Source organism: Corylus avellana, chromosome ca6 (genome assembly GCF_901000735.1).
Source record: "Corylus avellana chromosome ca6, CavTom2PMs-1.0".
In the NCBI taxonomy this organism is placed as follows: Eukaryota; Viridiplantae; Streptophyta; class Magnoliopsida; order Fagales; family Betulaceae; genus Corylus; species Corylus avellana.
Window position 1 is genome coordinate 4985143 of NC_081546.1, and position 27722 is coordinate 5012864.

The 27722-nt window shown below is 37.0% G+C and overlaps 4 protein-coding genes across 4 annotated transcripts; 2 read left to right on the plus strand and 2 right to left on the minus strand.

Annotated features, from left to right (window-relative positions):
- The first annotated feature begins 575 nt into the window (after positions 1–575).
- Positions 576–4099, plus strand: LOC132184269 (somatic embryogenesis receptor kinase 1). Its single transcript, XM_059597834.1, has 7 exons — positions 576–666; positions 782–853; positions 941–1053; positions 1733–1864; positions 1942–2283; positions 2676–3070; positions 3542–4099. Exons 1-7 carry the CDS (start codon positions 632–634, stop codon positions 3854–3856), a joined length of 1404 nt encoding a protein of 467 aa, XP_059453817.1. The 5' UTR covers positions 576–631; the 3' UTR covers positions 3857–4099.
- A 716-nt stretch (positions 4100–4815) lies between these two features.
- LOC132184455 (uncharacterized) lies at positions 4816–9224 on the minus strand. Its single transcript, XM_059598097.1, has 6 exons — positions 8889–9224; positions 8391–8523; positions 8142–8245; positions 6502–6673; positions 6262–6402; positions 4816–6168 (listed from the first exon to the last, which is right to left on the minus strand). Exons 1-6 carry the CDS (start codon positions 8936–8938, stop codon positions 5092–5094), a joined length of 1677 nt encoding a protein of 558 aa, XP_059454080.1. The 5' UTR covers positions 8939–9224; the 3' UTR covers positions 4816–5091.
- Positions 9225–9893: 669 nt separating this feature from the next.
- Positions 9894–17283, plus strand: LOC132184712 (uncharacterized). The gene is made up of 11 exons (XM_059598440.1): positions 9894–10057; positions 10152–10202; positions 10403–10447; positions 10962–11081; positions 11977–12122; positions 12202–12349; positions 12475–12558; positions 13545–13660; positions 14959–15029; positions 16624–16714; positions 16852–17283. The coding sequence occupies exons 1-11, from the start codon at positions 9955–9957 to the stop codon at positions 17077–17079; spliced, it is 1203 nt and encodes a 400-aa protein (XP_059454423.1). The 5' UTR covers positions 9894–9954; the 3' UTR covers positions 17080–17283.
- Positions 17284–19930: 2647 nt separating this feature from the next.
- On the minus strand, positions 19931–21942 carry LOC132184257 (transcription termination factor MTERF4, chloroplastic). Its single transcript, XM_059597818.1, has one exon. It carries the CDS (start codon positions 21699–21701, stop codon positions 20169–20171), a length of 1533 nt encoding a protein of 510 aa, XP_059453801.1. The 5' UTR covers positions 21702–21942; the 3' UTR covers positions 19931–20168.
- Between the last annotated feature and the right edge of the window lie 5780 nt (positions 21943–27722).

The window sequence follows — 27722 nt, forward strand, 5'->3', positions numbered from 1 at the left end:
CTTCTCGGATCATCTATTCTAGAGGCCTAACATAGAGTCCAAAGGCCCAGGAACTGCAATGAGCACCTTGAGAAACAAATATTTAATTAAATCATTTTCTATTCCGTACAATATACTTAAATAAAAAGAAATAGGAATAGTAATATGCAATTACTTGGAAAATTTATGTAACAGAACATGTAAACTTTATATTCTTCATGTTTAAGATTGAAATTAGGTTTTTGATGCATCACACCTTGTATGAAATATTCTTGGGATGGTAAAGTGCAAAGAAATTTTGCAAAACTCTAGAGGTTTTGCATTTTATTTTTGTAGTGAAAGAGAAAATAATTTTTATATTATTGGTTGATATTCCAAAATTCCATAATCTCTGGGCTCTTGGCAACTTAATGAGAGAATGCAATTTTAAATTCTAATTGTGTTCCACAGTGCACAAATATATATCAGAACGAATGTTACATTCAGTTTTCTGGATACAGAGTCCTATTGATGTGTAATGATCCCAGTTCATTTTGATTCCAATTTTGTGTAGCATCCCTTGATTGCTTTTAGATCTTCATATTATATTTTCTTCTAATGTTTGTGCGAGGGTAGTCGGCTTAACAACAACAGCCTGACGGGTCCTATTCCTATGTCATTGACTAATATCACTTCACTGCAAGTGCTGTGAGTGCCAAGATTATCTCAATATTCAATATATCTCTGTCATTAGTGTGCGTGTGTGGAGGCATTTTCTGATTGAAAGAATTCTATGTTTTCATGTTGCATTTTCCAAATGCAGGGATCTATCAAATAACCATCTCTCTGGAGTAGTTCCAGACAATGGCTCCTTTTCGTTATTTACCCCCATCAGGTTTTGTTGCTAATTATGTGAGCTGTAGTTGTGTCCATTGACTTTGATTTTTAGGAGTATGCTGATAACTCGTTTTCTTGTTTGCAGTTTTGCTAACAACCTGGGTCTTTGTGGCCCAGTTACTGGGCACCCCTGCCCAGGCTCTCCTCCATTTTCTCCCCCTCCTCCTTTTGTTCCACCACCTCCAATTTCTACACCAGGTGATCTCACTGTTACTCATTAAGATTTCAGAGTTAAGATGATGCTTGATGCTACTTTTGCTCAGTACGTCTGCATCCTGAGGCATAATTTTTTTTTTTGGTGGGCGCATGATTGCTCTCAGTTTCTGAAATCTGATTTTGGCTTTGCTGTTTACATGCTTTCATTGATCTATCATTGTCAATGTCCATTTGAGATCTCATTTAAGTGGTAGTTTTTAATTAAATTTTAATTTATTATATAGCAACCAAGAAACTTTACTTCATGCTTCCCTTTTTATTGTTTTTGTTTTTAAAAATAAATTAAATTTTTATTGTTTATATAGCAACCAAAATGAACATCACAACCAGTGGTGATGTTCATTTTGGTCCTCCGTCTGCATGTCAATTGCATTGCATCTTGCATAGGTTGCTTCTTCTTTTCTTCAATGCTATTGATTTTCAAGAACTTTGGTACCATTTTTTTTACAGGTACTTTAGTTCCAAAATTCAGATGAACTTCAACTCCTAATTTGAATGCATTGGCTAGTAACCCATTCTATTAGGCTAGAAATTTTGGTGGATTACATCTATTTCATTGATCATGTTTATGTTTTAGGCAGTTGCTATGTATATGGGGGCATATCAGAAGGAGATATGATATGCACGAGTGTTCTAATATTTCTTTTCCATCACATTTCAGGTGGGAATAGTGCCACTGGGGCAATTGCTGGAGGAGTTGCTGCAGGTGCTGCTTTGCTATTTGCAGCCCCTGCAATTGCGTTTGCATGGTGGCGTAGAAGGAAACCTCAAGAATTTTTCTTTGATGTGCCTGGTTAGTGATTTAACTAATGTTGGATGTGTTTAACTTGTTTGGTGGATAGATCGTCACCTCTGTACATCTATTTTCAGCTGAGGAGGATCCAGAAGTCCATCTGGGGCAGCTTAAAAGGTTTTCACTACGAGAATTACAAGTTGCAACAGATAGTTTTAGCAACAAAAACATTCTGGGTAGGGGTGGATTTGGGAAGGTTTACAAAGGTCGTCTGGCAGATGGTTCACTGGTTGCTGTAAAAAGACTGAAAGAAGAGCGCACACCTGGTGGTGAGCTGCAGTTTCAAACAGAAGTAGAGATGATCAGCATGGCTGTGCATCGAAACCTCCTCCGGTTACGAGGTTTCTGTATGACACCAACTGAGCGGCTTCTTGTTTATCCTTACATGGCTAATGGAAGCGTTGCATCATGTTTAAGAGGTATAGCTTGTTAGTGGTTTCTACATCTTTATGATATTTTTTACTGCTTCCACATAGACTGTTTCCTTTGTCTCTTTGGGTGGAATTCTTCTGCCTATTATCAGATTTCAACTTTTCACCCTTGCAATTTTTTTATTCTTTATAATTTCATGTGTATATCTCTTTCCAATAAAATGCTAAATAATGAAGTATATAGTGAGTTATAATTGTCAGCCACTTCACAACCTACCAGAAGAAATGACCTTTGTATTTTTGTATTTTTCAAATGGTACTTCCTCCCTTTGTAGCAAGGTAGAGGGTGAGGTCATGGGTTCTAGTCCCATTGGGTGCGTGTAACTTGCCAATAAAAAAGAAAAGTCTATTCACCTTTTTTTGTTTATATATTCCTATAGAACGACCACCATCTCAACTACCCCTTGATTGGCCCACAAGGAAGCGGATTGCTTTGGGATCTGCAAGGGGTCTTTCTTATCTGCATGATCATTGTGACCCAAAGATTATTCATCGTGATGTAAAAGCTGCAAACATTTTATTGGACGAGGAGTTTGAGGCTGTTGTTGGGGACTTTGGGTTGGCTAAACTTATGGACTACAAGGATACCCATGTGACAACCGCTGTACGGGGCACAATTGGGCATATAGCTCCAGAGTACCTCTCTACCGGGAAGTCATCTGAGAAGACTGATGTTTTTGGGTATGGGATTATGCTTCTGGAGCTAATCACTGGACAGAGGGCTTTTGATCTTGCTCGGCTTGCAAATGATGATGATGTCATGCTGCTTGATTGGGTATGTATATATGCACTGTATTGGTTCAATCACTTTCCTCTTCCATTTTATTTTGATTGTAGGTTAGGAATATTTAGGCATTTCTTTAAGTTGCCAGTCCAAGACTACTTCTATGTACCAAAAGGAAATAAATCTCAAGTGAAATGAGGAAAGATAAATATTTGCTGTAGAGGTTTTGCTTGCACATCTTTCATACTGAATTGTTGTTCTATACACCGTTAGAGGAAAAAGAAAACATAACCAAGTTTATTAGTCTGGCGAGGGAATTGCCAAAAAGTGAAGAATTTTGATGAACTATTCACATATATATTCCCTTGTTAATGTATGAAACCAAGGAAGACAAACTTGGAGTCAGCTGAGTGTGATTTCTTGAACCTAGCAAAACAAAACTTGTCCCTGTAGAAACCCAATAGGTAAATTTTGAATCTTGATTAGAAGTGCTCTAAGGTCACCAATGATACTCTTTCTCAGGTGAAAGGACTACTGAAAGAGAAGAAACTAGAAATGCTAGTTGATCCTGATCTCCAGAATAATTACGTAGAAGCTGAGGTGGAGCAGCTAATCCAGGTGGCGCTGCTTTGTACTCAAGGCTCCCCAATGGACCGGCCGAAGATGTCGGAAGTTGTGAGAATGCTTGAAGGTGATGGCTTGGCAGAGAGATGGGATGAGTGGCAGAAGGTGGAAGTTCTCCGCCAGGAAGTGGAACTCGCTCCTCATCCCAACTCTGATTGGATTGTTGACTCCACAGAAAATCTACATGCAGTTGAGTTATCTGGTCCAAGGTGACCCTGCCACAGTAAAATTAAAGAAAGAAATTACTACTTTTTTTTTTTTTTTTTTTTAATATAAAATTTTCTTCCCTTTCTTTTTTCTTTTCTTAGTGACCAAATATTCTGATGATGTCTCCTGTAAGTCCACTCTGCATTGTATTCATTACATTTGTGCATATCAGTCAGCCTTGTCGAGGTGCAGTTTCACGAAGCCCTGATGTTTTTGCCCAAATGAAAGCTTGTGGCACTTTTAATCTCTTTTTGGACTGCTTGTTTAATTGCTGTTCTAATTTGATTATGATGTGGGAGGGGAAGTGGTGTGTTATTTTAACCCACAAACTGGGGACGAAGTGAATCATTTCAGAAGGGAATCTTTGGAGTTCAACTGTTTCAAAAAATACAAAAACAAAAAATAAAAAATTGCGTTGCCTATTACCATAAACCATCACATTTATCAATACAAGCTACGTTTTCCCATTCAATAGAGAAGGCCACTGCCGATATACGTCGAGGGCCACCGTTCCACCTCCTCCTAAGCGTAAAGTCTTCTGATCGATCACATGAGACCCAACCTACATGCCACACCCTCTAGCCACTGTCTTTGGCTCTCATTACAGCCTCTATGTACAAGAGGTAATGTTATCGATCAAAAGGATGTTGTTTAACCAGTAAGCGACCTCCATTTTCGAATTTGAAGATAACAGCAATCTAACAATATAAAAAAAAGAACGGCGGTTGTTGAGTTTCTTGTATTGCTAATCTTGCTAGACTGCCCTTTATAACTGCCTTTGCATATGAAATACACATTCTCCTCTTTTCTGTCATTTAACCAGTAAGTGACCTCCATTTTCCAAGTTCACTTAACCGTTAAAAGCATGCAATTCTGGGTCGTAAGAATCACCAAAAAAATTCTTACAACATGAATAACCAGATGTCACTATGATCACAGCAATCAATGTTTGTTGACAAAAACAATATAAAAATGTTGCACACTCAACATACTCTAGCATAGCCATCAAGGGCAGTTTAACAACTGCAAAAGCAGTTGAATATTCTTGATGGCTACATGTTCATAAACACAGGGGGGGAGACCTTTTGACGCAAATTACACGCCTATAACATTTAATAACATTATAACTGCGCTCTTTACAAATGAAAGAAAAAGAAAAGCCATAACTGGAGGTTACATCCACTCAACAGTATGACCTTGAAACAAAGATGAGCAAAGGCCTCATGGGCACATAATTAAACTTAGACCTCATGGGTGGATCGGGAATTATCTGAGGAAGAATGAGCAGCAGATCCAAGACCTGGATTCTGTGATGTAAACAAGTTCGGATATGAGAAATACGGGTCATCATCCATTGAAGGCAATCTCTGGGGCTGGTGGTGACGAGCAAGCTCATTTTCAAAACCATGATCATTGGGAAGAGAGGAATCAAAATCAACTTTGAGCGTGTCAAAACTTGATGTCTCTGATCTCTGGGAGTCTTCATCATCTAGATGGGGCTCAGGGGAATTTACAACAACATCATTGGAATTGCCAAACAAGCTTTGATGATCATAATGTGGATTTTCATTGGCTCCCGACTGGTCAGGAATATCGTTATCAAACCGCTCCTCAGAGCTATTCTCAAGGAATTGGTCACTACTTTTCTTGGTGAGCTCATTAATTCTGACCTGTGCAAGACTAGCTGCTGAGCGAGCTGCGGCTGCTGCACGTTCTGCACTTTCTGCAGCAGCCTGAGCTGCAGCCAAGACATCCTGAAAATCCACGTTGGCCTCACTTTTTGCTCTTGAGAGTGTGGCTGGTGGGTTACTTTGTGTTGCAGAAAATGATGCAGAAGATAGGGATGGGGGAGAGATAAATGATGTGGCTGGTGGGTTACTTTGTGTTGCAGAAAATGATGCAGAAGATAGGGATGGAGCAGAGATAAATGGCACAAATTGTTTATCTTCCACAACACCAGCTGGAACACTAGGTTGTTCATTTTTGTTCGCCACTGATCTTTCTTGCATCACTTCCTCAGGTTCTAAATGCGGCTCCTGTGACGAATTTTCAATAACTCCAGAATGCTTTGGTGATTCATGACCAATAATAGGATGCTGAGCAGCTTGAAAAGATGGGACCACTGCTGGCGCTGAAGCAACACTTGCACTTGGCTGTAATGATACCTTAGGAACTTCAGGAAGATCTAATGCATCAAAGCCGGAATCAGATTCTGGCTGTTCTTTGTATGATTGTTCAGTGGTAGAATACAATGTCTCATCATGTTTTTCTTTAGGAAGGGGCAATTTAGACCCACTTACAAACTGTGTTGAGCCGTTCTGAAAAGAAAATAAAACATGTGAGGGAGGAAGAGAGATAACAAAGGATTTGAAAATAGATAAGAGTAAGAGGCAGGCAAGTATTTCACATACCAATAAATCTTCATGAGTTTTGAAAAACTCAGTTTCAGAGGCTGCTGGATCCCAATCTAACTCATGCTCTTCAGCTATTTCTTTCAGAAGCTTTAGTTTCTTCTCGGGTGAAGGGGCACGAACTGAAAGCAGTTCTATTAACTGCAGTACAATTCAGAGGAAGATGTCATAAACGGATACAGGAGTAAATAATAGTTATCCTCACAATTAAGTCAAACCAAAAGATAGGGTGCATGAAACCTGGCGATTAACACCACAATCTGGCATAAGCTCTGATGCAGCTGATACAAATTCCTTTCCATATTTGGTTGCAAATAGCATTTGAACCTGCAGCAACTCTGGTAGATCGGCACATCTTGGTGCTGCAAAGCAAACACTGGATATTGCTTCCTTCAAATCTAGAGGACATTCCCTGAAAAATGTTGAATATTCAATTATTGAAGATAGGTTGAGTAATAACTGTGAGTAAGCTCTCGTTTGAATAGGAAAAAAAAAACTAGAAAGGTTCTAATGAGTATCAGAATTTTTGTTTGAGGTTTACAAGAAATTAATTGTTGAATCTAACAAATCAAGCAGCACACATATATACGCAATAGCATTCATGAGATCAGCAGAAACAAATGGTGGGAATATTGGGAAGCATAAACAATTGACGGCATGAACTACTGAAGAGCCCCAGGAAATTCAAAAAGATAACCAATGACCATTTATGGAGAGGTTATAAGAAATTTGAATGCTGGCTTAACCAATGAAGTAGCTGATATCATGGAATTATGCCAAATGGAGGGAATATTGGGAATCACAGACAAATCAACAGCATGAACTGCAGGAAATCTCCATTAAAACCAAATATAACTCATTGGGCTCATCAAATGCTTCTTCAAAAACCAAAACACAAAGTAAAATCTATAAAGCTTCCCACAACCAATGGCTTGGTGACCAGATGGATTTGATACCCACAAGGTCATAACCACCAAACTACATCAATTCAGGTGGTGAAGCAACATATCTGCGGAGCCCACTAGACCACTGCTAAGCTGCCATCAGCAATGAATAAGCTCAGCTTCTTGTAAGTCCTAGCACATGACGACCTTAAATCTATCCGGTGAAAATTGATCCAATGTAATAAACTCCTCCTTGAAAGTCAGTTCTAACATTTAAGCTGGACTAATGATTAAAAAGCCAATACATGTAGCTCCATGTCACAAGTTTCAAAGGTAAAGTAGCAGCACGAAAGTCTAAAAAAGTACAATGATGTAGTACATATTGAACACATTTTCACAAAAAAACCATGGGCATAACATCTACCAACTACTGTTTCCTTATGTACATATCCATGTTTATACAGAAAGTATTTTTTGTGTTCCTCTTTACTCCCTGTTTCTTCTGTTTTTTGCTTTTCTTTTTGTCTATGTGTGCATTTGTGCAAGGAAGGGGGTTATGGTGATCAAGTATACTGGTCAACTAAAGTATGGAAATTTTGATTGATGATATCAATAAAAGTACTTGCTACAATGGACTATTTATATGACACTTTGAATCTTTTCAAACAGATTCAAGTGTTTTTGGTTTGATGTTAAAAAATTTAAACAAACACATATTTTTTACTTGAGGGGAAATTGGGTGGCTCCTAGAGGGACAGGATGTGGAGTGCAGTTCCTATTCGTCTGAAGTGGATCATTTGGCAAAAACAGAATAGTCAGACCTTCAATAGTGTTGAGCACACATTGACTAGTATTAACTCTTTGTTTTATGATCCTTGTATGATGGGATAACAACTTTAGGTAGTATCCAATGCTCAGCCAAAATACCAAGTAAACAAAAAGCAAAAATCATAATACAAGACAAGTGGAGCAATTTGTTTGATTAAAATTTAAAACCTTTGTGATTCAATAATCGGAAGGCGGACGGAAATAAGCTCAGAGAACAGCTCAATGATCTCCTGAGCAGCCATCATGTTCTCTTCTCTCACAATATGCTCGACCTGGAAGTGAAATTTCAACAAATCATTACCACCAAGAATTTGATTTTTCCACTTTCAATTTAAAGGCAAGGGGTTCACATACTTTGCATATAAAAATTTGTAGCAAAAAGAAAGCTGACAAAGAACATCTAAACGCAGTTATTACCCGAATGCGAGCTGTGGCTTCTTGACCCGTCTCAAGAAGCTTGGCAATGTCTCGGCGCATCTGCTTTATCTGAATCTCTCTCCTGTTCCTCAGCAACTTTATCCTCGGAATCGTCAATTTCAGTAGGGTTTTACTGTTGTATGCATACATATATCAAAGATACACAAGGAATTAAATTTCAACCAAACCCAAAAAGCTCAACTGCTATATATATCACAAGGAATTACCTTTCAATATTGCAAACCCAAAAAGCTTACGAACCAATAAAAAAAATCCCAATTTTTCTCTTCTTATTTAATTAACAGTACGCAGATTATTCAAACAATTCACGATCCCTCCTTTTAGTAGCCGAGAAACTAACACAGAAAGGAAACTCTAACTATCGTATGCCCAATAGTTGTACACGACACAAACGTAAAAGAATTTGCATCTGAGTGTTATATTTCAAAAGAGATCAGAAATCAATTGATATAAAGCAGAAAAAATTGAGAGAGAGACCATTTGGCAGCTTTGAAGCCCTTGTTGAAGAAGGAGTCGAGCATCGACATGACTCAGTTAGATCACAATCAGACCCTGATTCCAAATCGCGCAAAAAAAAATTGAATCTTTGGAAATTGAGGAAGAGAGGCAACCGGATAATTCTAATACAAGAAGGGGGAGTGGAGCTTGTTGCTACGGACCAGACGCGGTGTCTGTTTCCTTAGGAGGGAAGGTAACCAAAAAAAGAAAAACAAATGGCAGGTGTGGACGCGCGGAGCTCCGCTGGCTTTCTCAATTGTGGGACAATTTTCCCTCGGGATCCTTCTGGGGAACCTACGTCTACATGGGTCATGGGGTATTCATACAAATAATGATGTTACATTTTAACTTGCTTGAGTGCCAAAGCTCAACCTTTTACCACATCTATAGGATTTTTAAGGATATCCCATCAATTTTACTGTAATTTGGATAATAAATGTAAGGTAATTTTTATGGTTCGATCAAGTCTTAGATTGTTTGCATCTGTTCAAACAAGTGAGCTTCACTGATTTTCTAATATATAACATACCGTTAGATTATTAGCAATGTGAGGTGAATAACTTTAATCCGATTTTGATATATTAAATCTCACTTTACTTGACATATAAAGACAAGAAAATGTACATCATTTACTTGAGTATTATTCTATTGATATTGATGTGTCATGGAGTTGAAATCTCTATGGTTGAGTAAGTTTGTCCTTCTCATAGAGATTGACCGACCACAAGAAGTTTGGGAATTTTTTTAGTTAATCCATGACATATCAAATTATAAATGCTTTCTCAATCTAGAAGGGTGGTGTGACATAATTTCCAGAAAAAAAAAAAAAAAAAATCTGATTGGTTTTGATCCTGTCCACTAATCCATCTTCTAAAAAGAAAAAACGAAAAAAGAAAAAGGAGAGATCATTTTGGGCCAAGGCAGACAGTAGGCTTGGGCCACAATTGAAGGGGCTTTAAACCCCCTGAAAAACCCCTTTTTCTCGTCTATATCATTTAGCTCTGTGAAGACTTCACTAAGCAGAGAAGGAAAAGGGAAAGGGGCAATGAAGAGCCCAACCGCACACCAGCACGATGAAGAGGACGATGACGGCGAGGTCTTTCTCGATGAGGCCGATATCATCCACGAACTCCCTATTGACGAAGAAGGTCCTTACTTCCCCCCCCTCTCTCTCTCTCTCTCTCTCTCTCGCTTTACTTGTGAATATGTATTCATGTGTGTGTGTTTTTTTTGTGGACGCAGATCTTCCTGATGCAGAAGAAGACGAAGCTGGCTCTGATGCCGATGTTTTCGGTAAGCCACTCAGCTCCCAATTCATGTGCGTTTTTTGTTTGTTTGTATATATATATACATATATATATTTTTTTTGATTCATTTTCAGTACAAGACAATTTATTCCAAAAGCTTAAGCTGTTAGAAAAGGATTGAATTTAATCATTTAGTTAATATTCTAACAAATTTGACGTGGAATAATCTGTTTTGGTTGGTTTCAGAGGAGCCCGATGATGATTCCATGCACGTGTTCACTGGTCATACCGGTAAGGGTTTTCAATTTCTCTGTTTAAATTGGTTAGAGTATAGTGAGAAGTGACATAGCTGGAAGTTACTATCCAAATTTGATTTTTTTTTAATACGTTAAGTTTATTGGCTCTTCGAAAGGAGTAGAACTCCAATTGAACAAGTGGAAAAGAAAATATTTTTTTGATAAGCTTTGGAATTATGTTCACACCCTTTTCTTTTTGTGCTAGGGTGATAATAAAAGAGTGAAGATTTTTCTACCCCGTATTATGTTTGAGGGCTTTACCTAGTACAAAAGTAACTTTTTTTGTATGCTGAAACTTTAGGCTATTACTTTATTCTATAATTCTTAGTTTGTGTAAGTTATGTATGAATGTGGATTATCTGATTATATTTATTTGTTGGGTTGGGAACAATATGGCTTTGAATTTCATAGATTGACGTCTGAAGAAAAATATATTCCATGTGTTATACTGAGAAATTTATGTTTATGTATATATCCTCCTTTATTTGTATGATTTTATTTTTTCACAGGTGAGCTTTACACGGTTGCCTGCAGCCCAACGGATGCTAGGTTAGTGGCAACTGGGGGTGGAGATGACAAAGGGTTTCTTTGGAGGATTGGTCAAGGAGATTGGGCTTTTGAGCTCCAAGGTATGTGAGTGGCGCAGTAGTTACATAGTTTCTCTCTTCACTGTTTACGGTGACAGAGCCAGAATTTTCCTCCAATGGGAGCAAGTAACAATTTTTTCATGATACAACTTATTCATTTGTTAAAAAAATTAACTTGATAAAACTTTTTTTTGAAAGAAATGGTAACCACTTGAGGTTTCTATCAAATTGCAGGAGTTAAAATCGCTGCCACACCGCTAATTTCATGGTTTTTAATTAAGAAAAATTGAAAGTATAACTTTAAATAATAGTTGATCTAATGCAAACTTAAAAGGATGAGCAATTCATTCCACATACAACCTATCTCTTTTTTTTTTGCAGAAGCAATCAATTTTTGGATAAAATGAGTCAAACTTAAAAGAATACATTTGGGGGTTTTCCTCTGTATTCAATGATGTTTCTAAATGTTGAAGAATAGTAGAAGAGAAGAAATATTGGATGTTTAAGATGATTTGGAAGTAATGGTTTAATATTATGGAATACCTATGAGCATTTCAATATCTTAAATTGACTATCTAGTTTTCTTTTGAAGATTCGAAATTGGCCCCTACTTTTTAATTGCTTTTAATAAGCTTTAGCACATTTTCGATATTTCATATGATACACTCCTCTTTAGTGGGGCAACTTTGAAAACCTAGCAGAAGTTTTAAATATAAGGAACCCCACCTGTTTTTTAAATTTCAGTGGTGTTATACGTTGGCACGTTGGCACGTTGCTCTGCTCCTTATTGTTTATAAGTATTTCCTCTCGTGGTTTTCAAGTGAACCAAATTCTTCTTCTGTCTGTGGTCACTAAAGTGGTAAAACATGCATAGGCTTGGTCCTGTGGCCATTCATCACCTATTTTTCAACTAAACCTCTTATAAATTTTTCTGTAGGTCATGGGGATTCTGTCTGTAATTTAGCCTTTAGCACTGATGGACAGTTGCTAGCATCTGGATGCTTGGGTGGACTTATTCAAATCTGGGACATACAGTCCGGAAATCTCAAATGTTCACTTGACGGTCCTGGAATGGGGATTGAGGTAAATTTGTTATGTATCTTTAAACATATTATAGTTGTGCTCTCATTTATTGAAAATTGACTATGAGTTTCCCTCTCAGTGGATCAGGTGGCATCCAAGAGGACATTTGGTCTTAGCTGGTTCAGAGGATTCCACTGTTTGGATGTGGAATGCTGACAAAGGTGCCTGTATCAACACATTTTCAGGACATGGCGGTAGTGTCACATGTGGCGATTTTACCCCTGATGGTATCTATCTACTCTTCTTCTCGGTTATTTTTTTGATTAAAGAACATTCATTATTATCATTATTATTTATTTCTTCTTTTTAAAAAATAAAAAATAAAAAATCTGCCTTTTTCTTGTTGCTTAAGGTAAACTAGTCTGTACCGGTTCTGATGATGCAACTTTGAGGATATGGGATCCAAAAAGTGGTAAAAACATTCATGTAGTTGGAGGTACGTATTTAAAATCTTCTGGTTTGTTTTTCCATTGGAAAGTAACACAGTTAAAGTTTCAACCTTAAGAAAAGAAAGTATAAGAGGAACTGTCAAACCCTGAAACTAATGATAATGGATAAATTCCTTGATGATCTTCAAACTTGCTTGGTAGAAACTGGAAATATTAGCACAAAGTTTCTGAAGCAACTTCAGGAAGAATGTAAAGAAGCTTGTCCGTCTGCTGTACCTTATGATGTTGGACAGATTTAGTGGATCTATCTACTTGTGCTTTGGTGCATTTAGGTTAAGGGTTTGGAAATATAAGTATGTATCGGGTTTATGGTTTGAATATGATTTGGAAAAGACTGGATTTAAATTGGTGAAAAGGGGCTAAAATAAAGAACAAAGGTTGCAAGAATTCTGGGCAGTAGTAAAAACAGGCATGTTATGTTCTTTCTTTGGTATTAATTGTTGGCTAAAGGCCGTGGAATATATGTTGGATTATAGGGTTTTGATAGGGTCAAGAAGAAGGCCTGTTTTGGGGTTGCAAAAGAGGTGAGAAGAAGCTGAGATTGAATTTGTCCAGAGGCTGTGAACAGTCCCCATGAAAGAAAAAGAAGAATAAAAAGCACTCTTGGCATACAGAACTTCCACTAAGCAAAATGCTCACATTCAACTCTGATTCATTTTAATACAAGGGCACGTTTGTATAGACTCTAGATGTAGTTTCTCATAGTGAACAAACTCCTTATTGGATTGAACCAAAGCCCACACATAAAAGCCCATAGACCATATAAGACTCACCTGTTAATAAAATAAACTCATTGCCCATAACCATGGCCCATAAGAGTGATGTTACAAGAATTACATAAAACAGGAACTGACAAGCTGGAATATTCTCTCTGAATTGGGATAGTTTCATTTTTAAAGAATATTGGAATGAAAATGGATAGTACTTGTTTTTGAGCTTTTGTTTGACATTCTTGGAACTTTTGTCTTCTCAGGTCATCCCTATCATACTGAGGGACTTACATGCATGGCAATAAGCCCTGATTCTACATGTGCCCTTACCGGTTCTAAGGATGGTTCTCTACGCATTGTGAATATAACAACTGGGAGGGTAAGTACATTCGCTGCATTTACTATCATAATATTTTATTTTTGTGTAAATTTTTTTTTTTTGATTAATAAATGAGGGCTTAAGGGGGTATGTTTGGCGCGAGTCAAACCCAGGTTCTACACGGGTTCATTTGAGACCATCTTGCCTTACTGTGTGAGTATGATAAGTTTGGGATGGTGCCTCAAGCCTCACTAAATTGATTGCAAGCTTTGAACCTTCTAAATTCATGGCGAGGCATAATTATATACACAAACATGGGATCAAATTACCTAACTATGTGTCTCAAAGTAGCAATCAGAAGTTGCTTCATCATTTAAGAAAATTCCTGTTAGGTAATGTTCAGGCATGCTGGGGATTATGTTTTTTTCTTCTAAAAATTTACCATGTTCTAATGGGAATTGAGAAAGGCTACATTTACCAAAATTTCTCCTCAAAAGTTGATTCCCAAGTGATATGTCACATTTCCCAAAATAATAGATCTCATGGGATGGTGACACATTATTTGTGAACTAACTTTTTGGGAGAAAATTTGTTAAGTGTAGCAATTTCCATAGGGAATTATATGTTCTAATTGAATAAAAAATCAATAGTACAAACGTTTTTGGAATTCTTACCATCAATCAACAGAAATGGTCCATGTTACTGGATGGTCATGGATGTTTCTCTAGGCGTCTGCCACTGTGAATCCTTAGCCTTGTGAAATGCTGGCTACATGTGTCTCTGGAGCCCCTGGCTTCCATTCTCAAGTCAGATTTGATTGAGGGTTAAGGACTGCTTGTGTTATTTTTCAGTGCTGGAGAGCAACTATAACTTCAATGTTGCCACTGGTGCTGAGAGCTGCCCTGGGTTCTATAGGATTCACATTCTTTTTGGCTATGCTCTATAGTATTCAACTCCTTTTTGACTGTCTTCATGGAGCCAAATAAGCTTGCATGGGGTGTGCCTTTGTGCCCATGTATCATGGTGAACTTGGAGGCTGGCTTGTCACGGCCCCTAGGTGTTGTAGCATGTTTAAAATGGGATTTTGTTTTGTAGTAGTCTTACATTTGCTTGTTTCTCTTTTCTTCAGTTCAGCTAGGTTGATTGTGCCTCCTAATCACATTGAGATTTAGTGTCCATTTTGATCGTATTTTAGTTGATAATTGATTTTTTTTAGTTTATTTTAGTTGATAATTGGTACATTATGTCAGCATATATGTCTATATTTTCTTGTTTAATGTCATCAAAGTATGTAGTGGATGTGGTTATATCTAATCTAAATGCAGCCCTTTAATAGATTTGCATGTTGCTACCGACAGGTTGTTAGTAAACTGGATTCTCATTCAGATTCAATTGAATGTGTTGGTTTTGCACCAAGCCAAGGACCAAGGTAATCTAATCTCTCTTCATCGGTAAGGAGGTTCTTTTAACTGCCCAGAAAAGAGAAAAAACAAGAAAGAAAAAGCGGTTCTATTAATTGTAAACTCATATTTGCACTAAGAGAGATTTTAAGATTTGGTGCACATCTGAAATGAAAGACATAGGACAGGATGTTTGACACCAAAACTGAAGCATCATCTTTAGTTTCAGCACTGAAACTTGAAGAAAAGGAGGGTATGTAGTAAAGATTTTGGGAAGAAGGTTTGGGCGCTACAATAGCTGGCAACAAGGAGGATTTTTATTGTTTTTAGGGGCCGGAACTGTGCAGAGTAAAAATGAAGAGAAAGAATAAAATAGAAGAAACCTAGGCATCAAACCTATACTTAGGCATTACTGCCAAGAAGGGATGCTTATGCATCCATAATATGGCTTGACATAACACCAATAAATCATCAAGCAGTCAATTTTTTTTCTTTCATTCATTTATTTGCTTGAGAAAATATTGTATCATAAGTTAAATAGGGTCCTATCAACCAAATTTGGGTTGGACCAAGTTGACCCAAGTCGAACATACTGGGACCAAAAATTGAACCTAAAACACCCACACAACTGATCGAACCTGACACATAAGACCACAAAGCAAACTAAGTTGCTGCTGTATAAAACATAAGATGACCTAAATACCCTTAAATGTATAAACACAACTTTATGGCTGCAAACCTACCAGCTATAACCATAATCTAAATGTGCTAAGACTCCAGACTAATATTGCCGTGTAAGCTCCAGAGCTCATCAAGCTCCCAAGTGGCGTGCATCTTCGTTTTGATACCCATTGCATTCTGAATCGGACTTCATCTGAGAAACAAATCGGTAGATAAGGGTAGGCAGGATAAAACAGCAACATGAAGCTCTCTCCCTGATAATATAAACAAGTATTATTTGGTTGGAAAAGGAGGGAAAATAAAGTACTTAAACATAAAATTAATTATGATAGATATTAGTGGATGTCTACATGCATATCATGCTTTGATTTCACTTGGAAATGCATTTTTGGAAGGCATAGAAACAGTTTTAATTGGAAAGCAGCCCTTTGCCTTATGTGGACAATATGGAGAGTGGAGAACAATCACAAGTTTGATGCCTTTGAGTTGTCTATCAAATTGAGAGGCCTCCTGGGTGTTTCTGTAGGAGACATTTGTTCATCAATTCAATGCACCCAATCCCTTGAGTTGTGTCTGTCTGCTTGATGTCAGTATGTGAATTGCATAAGTGGCATTTCACTCACTGGACCTTCCATTATTTTAGTTCTAAGTAAACTATAAGAATTGAATAGCTCAAGTATTGATTGTTCTGATTGGGTTGAAGAATGCCTGAGATATGCAAGACAGCTGTGACCAAATAAGAACTAAAAGATTGTGCAACTATGAAGAGATAAAATTCATAAGATCTTGTAATTTATTTTTTTTGCAGTTTCTCCTCCCAAAATGAACATAAGAAAGATCTTTTACAATTTTCATATTGGTTGGAGAAATCTGTAATTGATATGACTTTCTGTTGATGTGTCTATTGGTAACACGTTTATGACTCAATATTGTGCATTCCAGCTCCAATTGGGCTGCAACAGGAGGCATGGACCGTAAGCTTATTGTCTGGGATCTGCAGCACTCGATGCCTCGTAGCACATGCGAGCATGAGGTTTGTCTGAATTTTATGTTTGCATAAAATTAGTGCTCTATATATCTTAATTAATTTCCAGCCATCTGCGTTTGGTGGACTAAGCTCTGTAATTAAGATTTCTATAACTAATCTAACAGAGGGATTTCTTTTGACAGGATGGAGTGACATGCTTGACATGGCTTGGTGCATCTAATTACCTTGCAACAGGTTGTGTTGATGGGAAAGTACGAGTATGGGATGGTCGCTCCGGTGATTGTATAAGGACCTTCGGTGGCCATGTCGGTGTGATTCAGTCTCTATCTGTATCGGCTAACTGCGATTTCCTTGTTTCAGTTTCAATTGATGAAACTGCCAGAGTTTTTGAGATTTCAGAGTTTCTGTAAACATATAAGCCTTTCTATCCTTAAAGTATTTGAGGTCCTCCTGTAGCCAAGCTTTTAATTTACAAGGAAACAAATTGATCATTAACAATACATGCTTTGTGACCAAATTCGTCACATGCTACTATATATAGACTCTTAGAAGTGATGTACTTTGTAAAGTTTCTTCATTTATCTTCGGTTCCTATTTATGTTGCTGTTATCAAATGCAGAGTTAGAGCCCTCTGTCTGTTTAAACACTTGAGCGATACACAAAAGTTGGTCAGAGAATAATTAGAAAATGAACCTCAACACACGGTCTGATGAACATTTCAAGTGATAAAGAAGAAAACAAGAGAAGAGGAGAAAAGGGAAGAAGAGAAAAGAATAGCAAGAAATCTACATTATTTTCTTTGATTTAGTAATATAAATAAAGTGACGATGAAAAAAAAAAAAAAAAAAAACTTAAGTTTGGCTACGTACAGTTTCTTACTTACACCTATTTCTCTCTAAAAATTTAACTTATTTTGGAGATCTGGTCGGCCTAGGGAAAGTGTTGATGAGATAGTTTCTGGTGCATTTCCTTTCTTTTCTTCCTAGACTATCACACAAAAATTTCTAGCTCAATCTTCAAGGCCAAAAGATTGCTAATTGTTTAGCCTTGTTATAAATTTTAGCCTATTGATGGACCCTCCAAAAAGTGCCGGAGAGGAGAGAAGTTCTATCTCCTCCCTCCCGTCCTCTTCCTTTTTTTTCTCCCTCTATGTTTTTGTTTTGGAAGTTGAATCTACTGCCCATCTGACTCCACTTTCACCCATATGTCACTCCACCACCTTCTCTTACCTTTGCACCACCCATCATACGTGTACCCTACATACTGTTCGCTATGTTTGGCAAACCATTCTTCCTCTTTCTTCTAAAAAAATGTCAACTTCATTTCTTCACATTACACAAACAACTTTTTTTAACTTTTCTTTCCCAAAAAATTCAAAACTCATTTCATCTTTATATCACATCAATCAATTTCATTTTTCTTTTTCTTCTCAAAACTCTTTATCAAACACACTAGCATACTTTTTTCTTTTCACTTTTGGCCGATTCTCAACTCTCATGTATATTCTTTCCCTCTACTTTCTCATTTGCCTTTTCTCATAGCCGATGCCCTTTTTTCGTCTACAGAGACAGCCAAATCTATATTTGATGTCCCCTAAGCATCATTAACAAAGTTCCTCCATTGCTAAACATCACAATGGAGTTCCTCTTCAATAGCTTCGGTGCAGTTGTTATCAGTATTATCTTGCCTGTTGTGACTAACAAGATCTCGTACCATAAAGTTTCTCCAAGTAGCCCATTTACTAAACTATCTTAAAAACTGCAATTTCCAACAGTCCCTTTCTTGGCCTGGTGCCATACCATTCTTTATTACACTAAAATCTTTACTATGTGGTCTTTGTTGGAGTGCCCCACTCCCTCGTTCGAGTTTTTATTTTTTTTATTAATGCAATCTTGTGAAAAAAATAAAATAAAACATAAGAACCCAAAAAGATCAAGATGCGACGCGTAACGGATGGTAAAGCATAGTGAGGGTAATGACTCAAGTAGCTGAACTAAAACCCCACATCTTCCAAGCATCTCTATTTGAGCTTGTGTCAGGACATAGTCCTAACTAAGTTTCATGCCTTCTTACATTATTCTCAATCCAAATTTGTTGTCCATGAATTAGAAGCTGCCAAGCAATCTGGGAAGAACCCTCACAGACCTTTCTGTCCTTTAATGAATTTTAAGTTCAAGGTGTAAGTGTGGTCACTGCTTCGTTCACTACACCATAAAAACCAGCAGATTGGGTAGACACCAAAAAGCAAAGCGGTTTTGATGAGTGTTTATAGTCTATAGAGAACTCAAAGCTAATGATCTTTGAAAAATAACAATTAACAGCATATGCAGTTAGGCCTTTATTTCTCCCCCCAAAAAAAAATACTGAACATGCAAGAGAACTAGAAGAGCCTCAAAAATTTCGGCTTCTGCTCAGGTTTGCTTTTCATTGCTGGGATATACAGACTTTCATCCAATTAACGAGACAAACACAACTCTACCTCTTAACATGTTCTATTTCATGCCATGGTAGTATACATTTGGAGCAACATAAATACAGACTATGCGTATTTAGGCCAAAAATGATTAATTTGCCTCCATAAACTTCAAAAAAAAAAAAAAAAAGAGTGAAAATCTCAGAGACAAAGTGAACAGTTTCAGCTAAGTTTCAAATAACTTTTAGACTGAAGCCTGGCTAGTTAAACAAAGGTAATAAGCAAAAGTTTTTTGTCATTGATGCACAAAAGCATGTTAAACTAGAAGGATACAAAAGAGGCGACCAATAAAAGAATCACACTTACATGAGGTATAGCTCAATAAAACATGCTAGTGTTAAGACAAAATCTTGACAATGATCCAAATTCCATTCAAAGTAACCTCACGAAAAATATGACTTGAGAAGGCCAAACTAAGTAAGCGAACCTTGCAGTCAGTATCAAGCATTAAAATCCCATTCGATGAAATAATTCTACCTTCACTACGTTGGATGATTAAAAAAATTGGTGATTTTCGTCAAAGAATGTTAAATCTGACCCAGGAGAAGAGCTAAATGACTTGCGTTTTACACTGCATCAACCCAGGAAAAAAAACAAAAAATTATTGCATAAAATTTCTAGTTGTATCTTATTATGAAAAGCTCCAAAGATGCATGCCCCTAAAATATTTGTAGGTTTTCCTTACTACTTTGTAGTTGGCAACTAAGATCACACTACAGTATAAATCCCATTGATTCAAATCCTATGGATCTCTACTACCATTACTTTGGATAAAATTCTGAACAGAATTGGTTTAACATATAAATAAGAGTGAAATAATTACCAGGATTTGTATATCACCATATTGGGCGATCTTTGAAACTAATATCTCTAACTCTAAGTATACACGCTGAATACAGATAGCAACATGAGCTGCACATAATTCAAAAATAACAGAAACCAAGAAATATATTAAAGAAGAAAAACATAAACAAAAGTCAATCTCTATGAATACCAAATTCATTTTGAGCTTGACTCATTGATTCATTAAAGACAAACAGTACGTCTGTAAAGTACTTCATCATCGCTCTCATCTTCCTCATCGGACACAATCTCACTCCCTGGTAGCTCCAACTTTCCACCCACACAGAATGTTGGGCCTACACCCTCTGTTTCAATATAATCACCCTGCAATCTTTCTTCGAATCTCTGGTCACTACAGTTGAGGAGCCAATTCAAGGAACACCTGATTCCCCTGCTCTTTAACCTCTGGTACCTGGGTTTAATCCTAGACTCCAAGCTATAAGTAAAATATTCTGGGAATTCCACGAGTTCTTTTATAGGTCTCCCCATCTCAGTCTTAAAAAAGTAATAACTGTTCTTCATTAGCTCAACCCGCAATGCAATTAATTGGGGACATTTGACAATCATCTTGGCCACATCCTCAGAGGATATCACCCGCCCTATGAGGAAGTCAACAGGTTTCATAATCACATGTTGGTGAAGGCTAACTATCTGTGGCATTTTCTCTATCACTCGAGCAAACCCGTCGGGATCAATCTTGAGCTTCAAATTGAAAAAGTACTGCTGCGAAGACAACTTTGCTTTCAGAGGCAGCCCAATAATTTGGGGGTATTGAGCAATAACCGAAGCAAGTGATTCCCTCCTAATCCCAAAACTAAGCAAACATTCCACATTTGGTTTAACAGTCTCTTCAAGATCATACCCAAGTATATAAGCCCGCTTCTCCAACATCCTAGCCAAAATCTTCTTCGGCAAACCGAAAGACACCAAGTAATCTACAAGCGGTTTAATCATAGTCCCAACTCTCATCCCCAAAAGATAAGGATATTGTGTGACCATCGGACCAATATCTCTAGGACTAACGCCAATGCTAACCAGATATGCAACCGAAGTACTCATGGTCCCCTCTAGCTTAAACCCGAGAAGCTCAGGATACTTCTGCAACACATACCCAATATCCAGCTTCTCCACATCAAGCCCGCGAAGGAACTTGACAACCGGCGCGAGCTCAACAACCACACTTGCGTGCAACACTTGCGGGTAATTCTTAACAAACTCTCCTAATTTCGACCTCTGAATCCCAATTTTCTCCAAGTAACCCAACACAGGGATAATGTTCTTGCGCACACTACATCCTAGCATCAATGGGTACTCGTTAATATCATCAATGGTCAAGCCTAGCTTCTGTAGGAACTCGACGCGCTCCCTCATGACCTCGACCGTTGAGGGAAGCTCGAGGTTTTCCAGTTCATCAGGAACTATGCCTAAGGTCTTCAAGTAATCGCAAATGATTACACGGGAAACGAGCTTTTCCTTTCGGCCCTGGACCACACCCCAGGTGACAGAAGGCATTTCGTACTCGGGGAATTTGGAGGAGGATTGGGTCGAAAACGAGACAAACTGTAAAACCCTTGAAGGGTTTAGGGTTTGGAGCTGTGAGGGGCATGGGTTTTGGCGGGGTCGGGCTGGGGTTGGGGTTTGAGTGAGTTTGTGAGGTATTTGTGCTGGGTTTCGGATGGCTTTGATGGGTTTTGCTCTTCTGAGGAGTGAGGTCATTGCAAGAACAGCTTGGTGTGTTAGTGTGTGTGTGTGTGTGTGTGTGTGTGTGTGTGATATGGCAAACTGAACTGAAGAAATGGGAAATAGATTTTGTGTATTCAAATTGAATGGAATGTTTGGCTTACCTGAGTCAGAAGGAAGGAAGGAAGAGCGCTGTTGAGCTCTGTGCAGAGGATTGTGTGAGTGCCAAGGAGAGAGCGGGAGAGGGCGGTGGCGATACAGGAAGAAGCACTTCAACCAAATGGGGGTGGCCATTTGGGGGTGGTTTCGACCATTCTCTTTTTCTTTTTCTGTTTTTTTTTTTTTTTTTTAAATTTTTTTAAATTTTTTTAAAAAAATTATTTTGTGTGTTTTTTAATTTATTTATTTGTTATTTTGTATTAAACATTTTTTTTTTGAGATTTTTTTTTTTTTTAAAAAAAAAACACTTTACCCCTAGCCTAGGGGCATTTTGAGGAGTAAGCAAAAAATCTTTTCTAAATTTTTGCTTTCTCTCTTCTTTTTTTTTTTTTTTCTTATGTGGAACATTTTTGTTATTTTAAATTTCAAAACGGAAACATTGCAATCCTAATGATAAATTGGGAGGGACATTACAAAATTGAAACATTGCTATTTAAAAAGCAATGATATAACAATTATTTTAAATATTACAGAACTTGTCTAGTGATAGGTGCACTTATCAATATAGAATTTGTTGTTATTATTTATTAAAGGGAAGGGGAAAAAAAAATTAATGTAAAACAGTGTTATAGGGACATGCTTTTTCTTTTTTCTAGTCAATATGAGAAAGGGAAAATGGGGAATTATAGGGACATGCTTAATCCAAGGAAAAGCTTTATTAGTTGGAAGTAAAATTATGCCAATAGTGCAATTTTAGTAGGATGCTAAGATAATTCCTATGGCATCCCTAACTGAGGAGGATAAAGTGGATTGGCAGACAACATTGGTCACAATTTTTCCTTCAATTTTTTGCCTTTTTTATTTATGAATTGTATTCTAAATCTATGATCACTTAGATTTATAGAACCTCAATTCACCATAAGGCACATTTCAAAGTTGGAATAAGTAGTATTTTCTCCACACCTATGGTGACTTTTAAAACTATTATTGAATAAAAGATGAATTTTATTAAATTTTAATCTAATAGTAGTTTTAAAAGTCACTTACGAGTATGAAAAAATAGGGGTAAGAAAGTAGAAGTATGTAGTATTACTCTTTTGTTATTGCTTCCGTTCATCTCAAATCGATGAAGGGCTAAGCATGTTCATCTATTATTATGCTTTGTTGTTTTTCTTGGCCATGAAAATTCCTGACTTGTGGTTCAGGGCCGAAAGGAATAAATTCCTTTCAGGGGCTGGAACTGTGTAGAATAAAAATGAAGCGAAAGAAGAAAATAGAAGAAACCTAGATATCAAACCTAATCAATCAAAATTACATGTGTCCCTTGAACATGTGAAAAGCACATGCCTTTTTAATAGCACGGACAACATTAGAATAAATTTTATTAAAAAATTATTTGCATCTCACATGTTATTAAAAAAATGGACTTATATCACTTTTATAGACTAAGTTGAAAGAAATTCCTCCAACCCAATTTGAAGAGAAACAAAATCCAAACTGAAATGGAGCCACGGTAGAGAAAGGTGATGATAGCCAATATTAAGAAGCAAATTATGTTCTAAATATCTTATGGGAATTTTTATTAGATTGAACAAGAAATGCCATAGCAGTATGCCACCAAAACTGCACTAATTTTCACTAAAACATTCAGCAACCCAGAGAATAATTTATCCTCCCCAAAACCCACAGAAGTCAGAACCACAAAAAATAACCTAGACACCCCAAGGAAACTGCAAGACATACATAGAAATTTTTGTGTTTGTGTGTGAACAAATAGAACACAAACCCAGCAAAAGAATACCAAGAGAACAGAAATATGGACAAAGTAATTAAAAAAAAAAAAAAATCAAGTTTTCTTAAATGGTTACAAATGCCCAAACTCTTCCACAAGGAAAGTGAGTTCGATTGCACCCATAACAAAATACAATTACAAAAATAAAGCAAGGTCGTGCTCTAAACCTATCATACGAGAAAAAGGGCTGTACCCTTCCTATTCCTAAACTTACAAAATCAACGCTCCATCACAACAACCTCATCAAAATTCCAGTCTCTAACAAGATCCCTCCTCACAGCACGGCTTCGGACGAGACGTGGGGTGCCCGGCATGCCGTTGTTGCTTGGTAATGTTGGTTGCGGGGTCACTTTGGATGACAATGTGACACAAGGATTTGCCGATGTGGGTATAAGAGATGACCGCCGGGCTAGGCAGTTGGCAATAGCAGAACATCTTCCATCGTTGTCAGAACTTGAAACAGAGTAACTCCTAAAAGATTGTGATGGACTTTCTACACTGTGACAAGTAAGACATTTCAGACTCATGTTTGGACTCTTGAGCAGTCTCCCACTGGAAAAGACGTCTGCTGCAGCTTATGCCACAATAGAACAAAAGAAACAATCAGAAATCTACTATCATACATGAGAATTTTCAATTTACAAATTGCACAAAGAGAATATATAGGAGTCTTGCAATCATACTGATGTTCGCATTTTTGGTGTGTAATGGACAAAGAGCAGATCTCATCCATTATCCAAATTCATAGTAGTAAAAGTACCAACAAAATAATTTAGAGAATATAAATAAAACCAGTGAAATAAAACTGGTCCTCTCTCTCTCAACATAAACAATATTAATAACCAAAAATAGAATTTGAGGATCAATTGGGGCCCAGAAAGATCAAGAACAGGGCATAATTTCACTACTACCAATCATCACAAGACATAATAATCCAATATCCTAGAACTTAAGGGCAGACCAGCAAATTTTTTTGTGAAGACTCAAAACTGCATATTTCAGATTGTTGTTTAAATAGAAGTATTATCTTCATGTGCCTTACACAACATTCTAAACACATTTGCATAATCTAACATGAGCAGTTTTTTTTTTTCTTTTTCTAAACAAGATTGCATTAATTAAAAAAAAAAAAAAAAAAAAAAAGGAGTACAGAAGGAGAGGATGGGGGACCCCAACAAAGACCCCATAACAGTTAGAAGATGCCCTAAAAAACCTTTTTTTTTTTACATGTGGGAATGGACCCGTCAAGAAAGGCGGTCAGAACCGACTGTTTTTTAGATAGTCTAGAGGATTAGCTGCCTGGAGAAACTCCTACTGCAGCGACAAGAAAACTTGATGGTCACAACAAGGAAGATTGCCCTGAGAATGTTTGGATTGAAGCCACTAAAGAGGAACTCCACTTCAATGTCCAACAAGAGAGGTTTCCAAGGATTAACGCTTGAAAAGGACATCAGATTTGGAATTGACAGTTTTCATAGGCAAAAAGGGGGCACCGGCTATAGAGGGGCAAAGGAAAAGGAAAAGGAAAGAGATGATGTACACAAGAGCCAAGAAACTGCTGCGCGAAACAAAAAAGAGCAGCGGTGCGTATAGCCACTCGTGGTGGAGGGGAGATGGTGCGGGAAGGTGATAAGGGGTTACTGGGCGAAGGTGGAGGAGGATGGCCACTAGATCTGACTTTCAAAACACACACACACAAAAAGAAAAAAAAAAAAGAAGAAGAAAAATAGAGAATCGAGAGAGGGAAGGAGAAGGAGAGCAAGGGAGCAAGCGTGGCGTTTGTGGGGAGGGGGGAGGAGGGCGAAGGGTGACACTCACTAGGCAGAGGAAGGCCTCTCCCTAGGAGGAGGAAAAGCTCTAACATGGGGAGAGGAGAGAGAGAAGCGGTCGCATTTTGTTACTATATACCTGTTATTCTGGGTATAAAGTAATTGCATATTGTATAAAAACCATAAGGATAAGAAGTTATAATCAAATCTCTCTCTCTCTCTCAATTGCCCAGACAAGCAGACAACAGCAAATGCTTTCACCACTAGTTAAGGTTTTGCTACATCACAGATACACAATACCTATAAAATTTTTGATCAACTAATGAACCAAGAAAAAAAATGAAAATATGGACAACAATCTACCAGTTAAGGTTTGGTTCTACATCACAGATACACAATACCTATAAAGTTTTTGATCAACTAATGAACCAAGAAAAAAAATGGAAATGTGGACAACAATTGCTTGCTGGTGGACTAAATTTCTACTTTTGATTTTTCATCCTTTTTCCTTCAAAAGCTTGTCCACAACAATGTTGAAGCACATCATGTACAACTATTTTATAAGATCACAAAGAAGGAAGCCAGGGCCCAAAACGGATGTTGTGCTACTCAACATGGTAACCATTTGAACAAATAGTAAGAGTACTGCAATCAACCCGCATGCTAAAACACCTCTCAATAAGAAAAGAAAAAGAGGTTTTACATCCCAATTTTCTTTTCTTTTTTTTTTTTTGGGGGGGAGAACAAACAATGGCCTAATAGTTTTCATATATATCCTTGTTGCTCCATGGTTACAAACTTACAAAGAAACATGGTGGCAATAATAAACATCACCATCATTTTTATCTTTATTAGTCTGTTCTTAAGCTTTCAAGATTTGATGAAAAATAAAGATTTTAGCCACAGTGATTGCTGATAATGCAGACTGAAACAAGAAATTCAAATTTCATTTTTAGTCATTCCTTTTCATAAAACGTGTATGTTTGCCTCAACAAGTACAGAGTAATTCTCTTCCCAATTTAACCGACTGCACCTTATGACCTAATATATCAAAATGTCATTCACTTGCACGCCCTAAATTATTGTATATGCGCATCCTATAGACCCATTAACCCATGCCCTAAGACCCTCACAGCAACAAACAATTTTCTTGCTCCCATCACTCTATAAAGTCAAAAAACAGAAACCCATACTGAAATCTTTGACAATTGAATGAAAAAGACAAGAACTTCAAATAACATCAAAATTGACAGTTAAAGAACACAAATATATGGATACACAGAAGAAAAATAAGCCAATCAAATCTAGGTAGAGACTAAAATATATGAATTAAAAGACTTTGCACATGGGTTTGTAGTTTGTGAATATAACATGAAAGAAGTTGCCCAAATGCTTGAGAGAATTAAACGTGAAGGGACTAATTAAGATCTGAGAAACAAACCTCTTTTCTCTCTGTCCGTCAATCTGTCTAGTCTATGCGTACCGTGACGTGATTATAGAGGTTTCGATTCCTGAGAGGCTGGCAACGAAGGATCTAACAAAGTAGACTTCTTTTTATATGTAGGGGGAGATGCAGAGGGGGATCAGATTCTGTGAGCATCTACAGAGAAGTTCCTGCCCCGTGTGAATGTACTATGATAAGCTGTGCGTTTAGGTCCCACTTTTTTTTTTTTTTATTATTATTTTTATTTTTATGATGAACCACATATTAATCATATTTATATAATTATAATTTATATCATGACTTCTGCCTTTCAAGTTTCAAGATTATAATTTAAAACTAAACATGTAATTTTATAGTAAGAGTGTTAAACATAAGAGACTCCACACTGATATGGCAGTATCAATTATTTTCTTGATAAACCGAAATTAAAAGTTGATAAGAGCGTCCATGTCAGTCTAATTTATTATAGCATTTGAATGGTGCTAGAGATATTACAAATCCATTTACAAATTGATGTAATAATTAAGAGAAATAATAAAAATCATTATCTCAACTATCATAGTGAACAAGTGAATCTGCTATTATATTTTTGTGGAACTCACATGAATCCACAAATTCGTTGAAATAATTAAGTAAAAAAAAAAATTGACTTATTAATTTATGTAAAATATGAATTGTCACGTCAATTTGTAAATAAATGATTTGTAGTAAAAGTTATAGTTAGGGGTGTAAACTGCACTTTGTAGATGATGGATTTTAGTAACCGTACATGGGCGAGACCCTTTTTTTTTGTTCTAACTATATGTGACATCTGCTTTGTATTTTTGGGTTGTTTGATGTAAAGAAATAAAAATATTTTGGACATAATATATATATATATATATATATATATA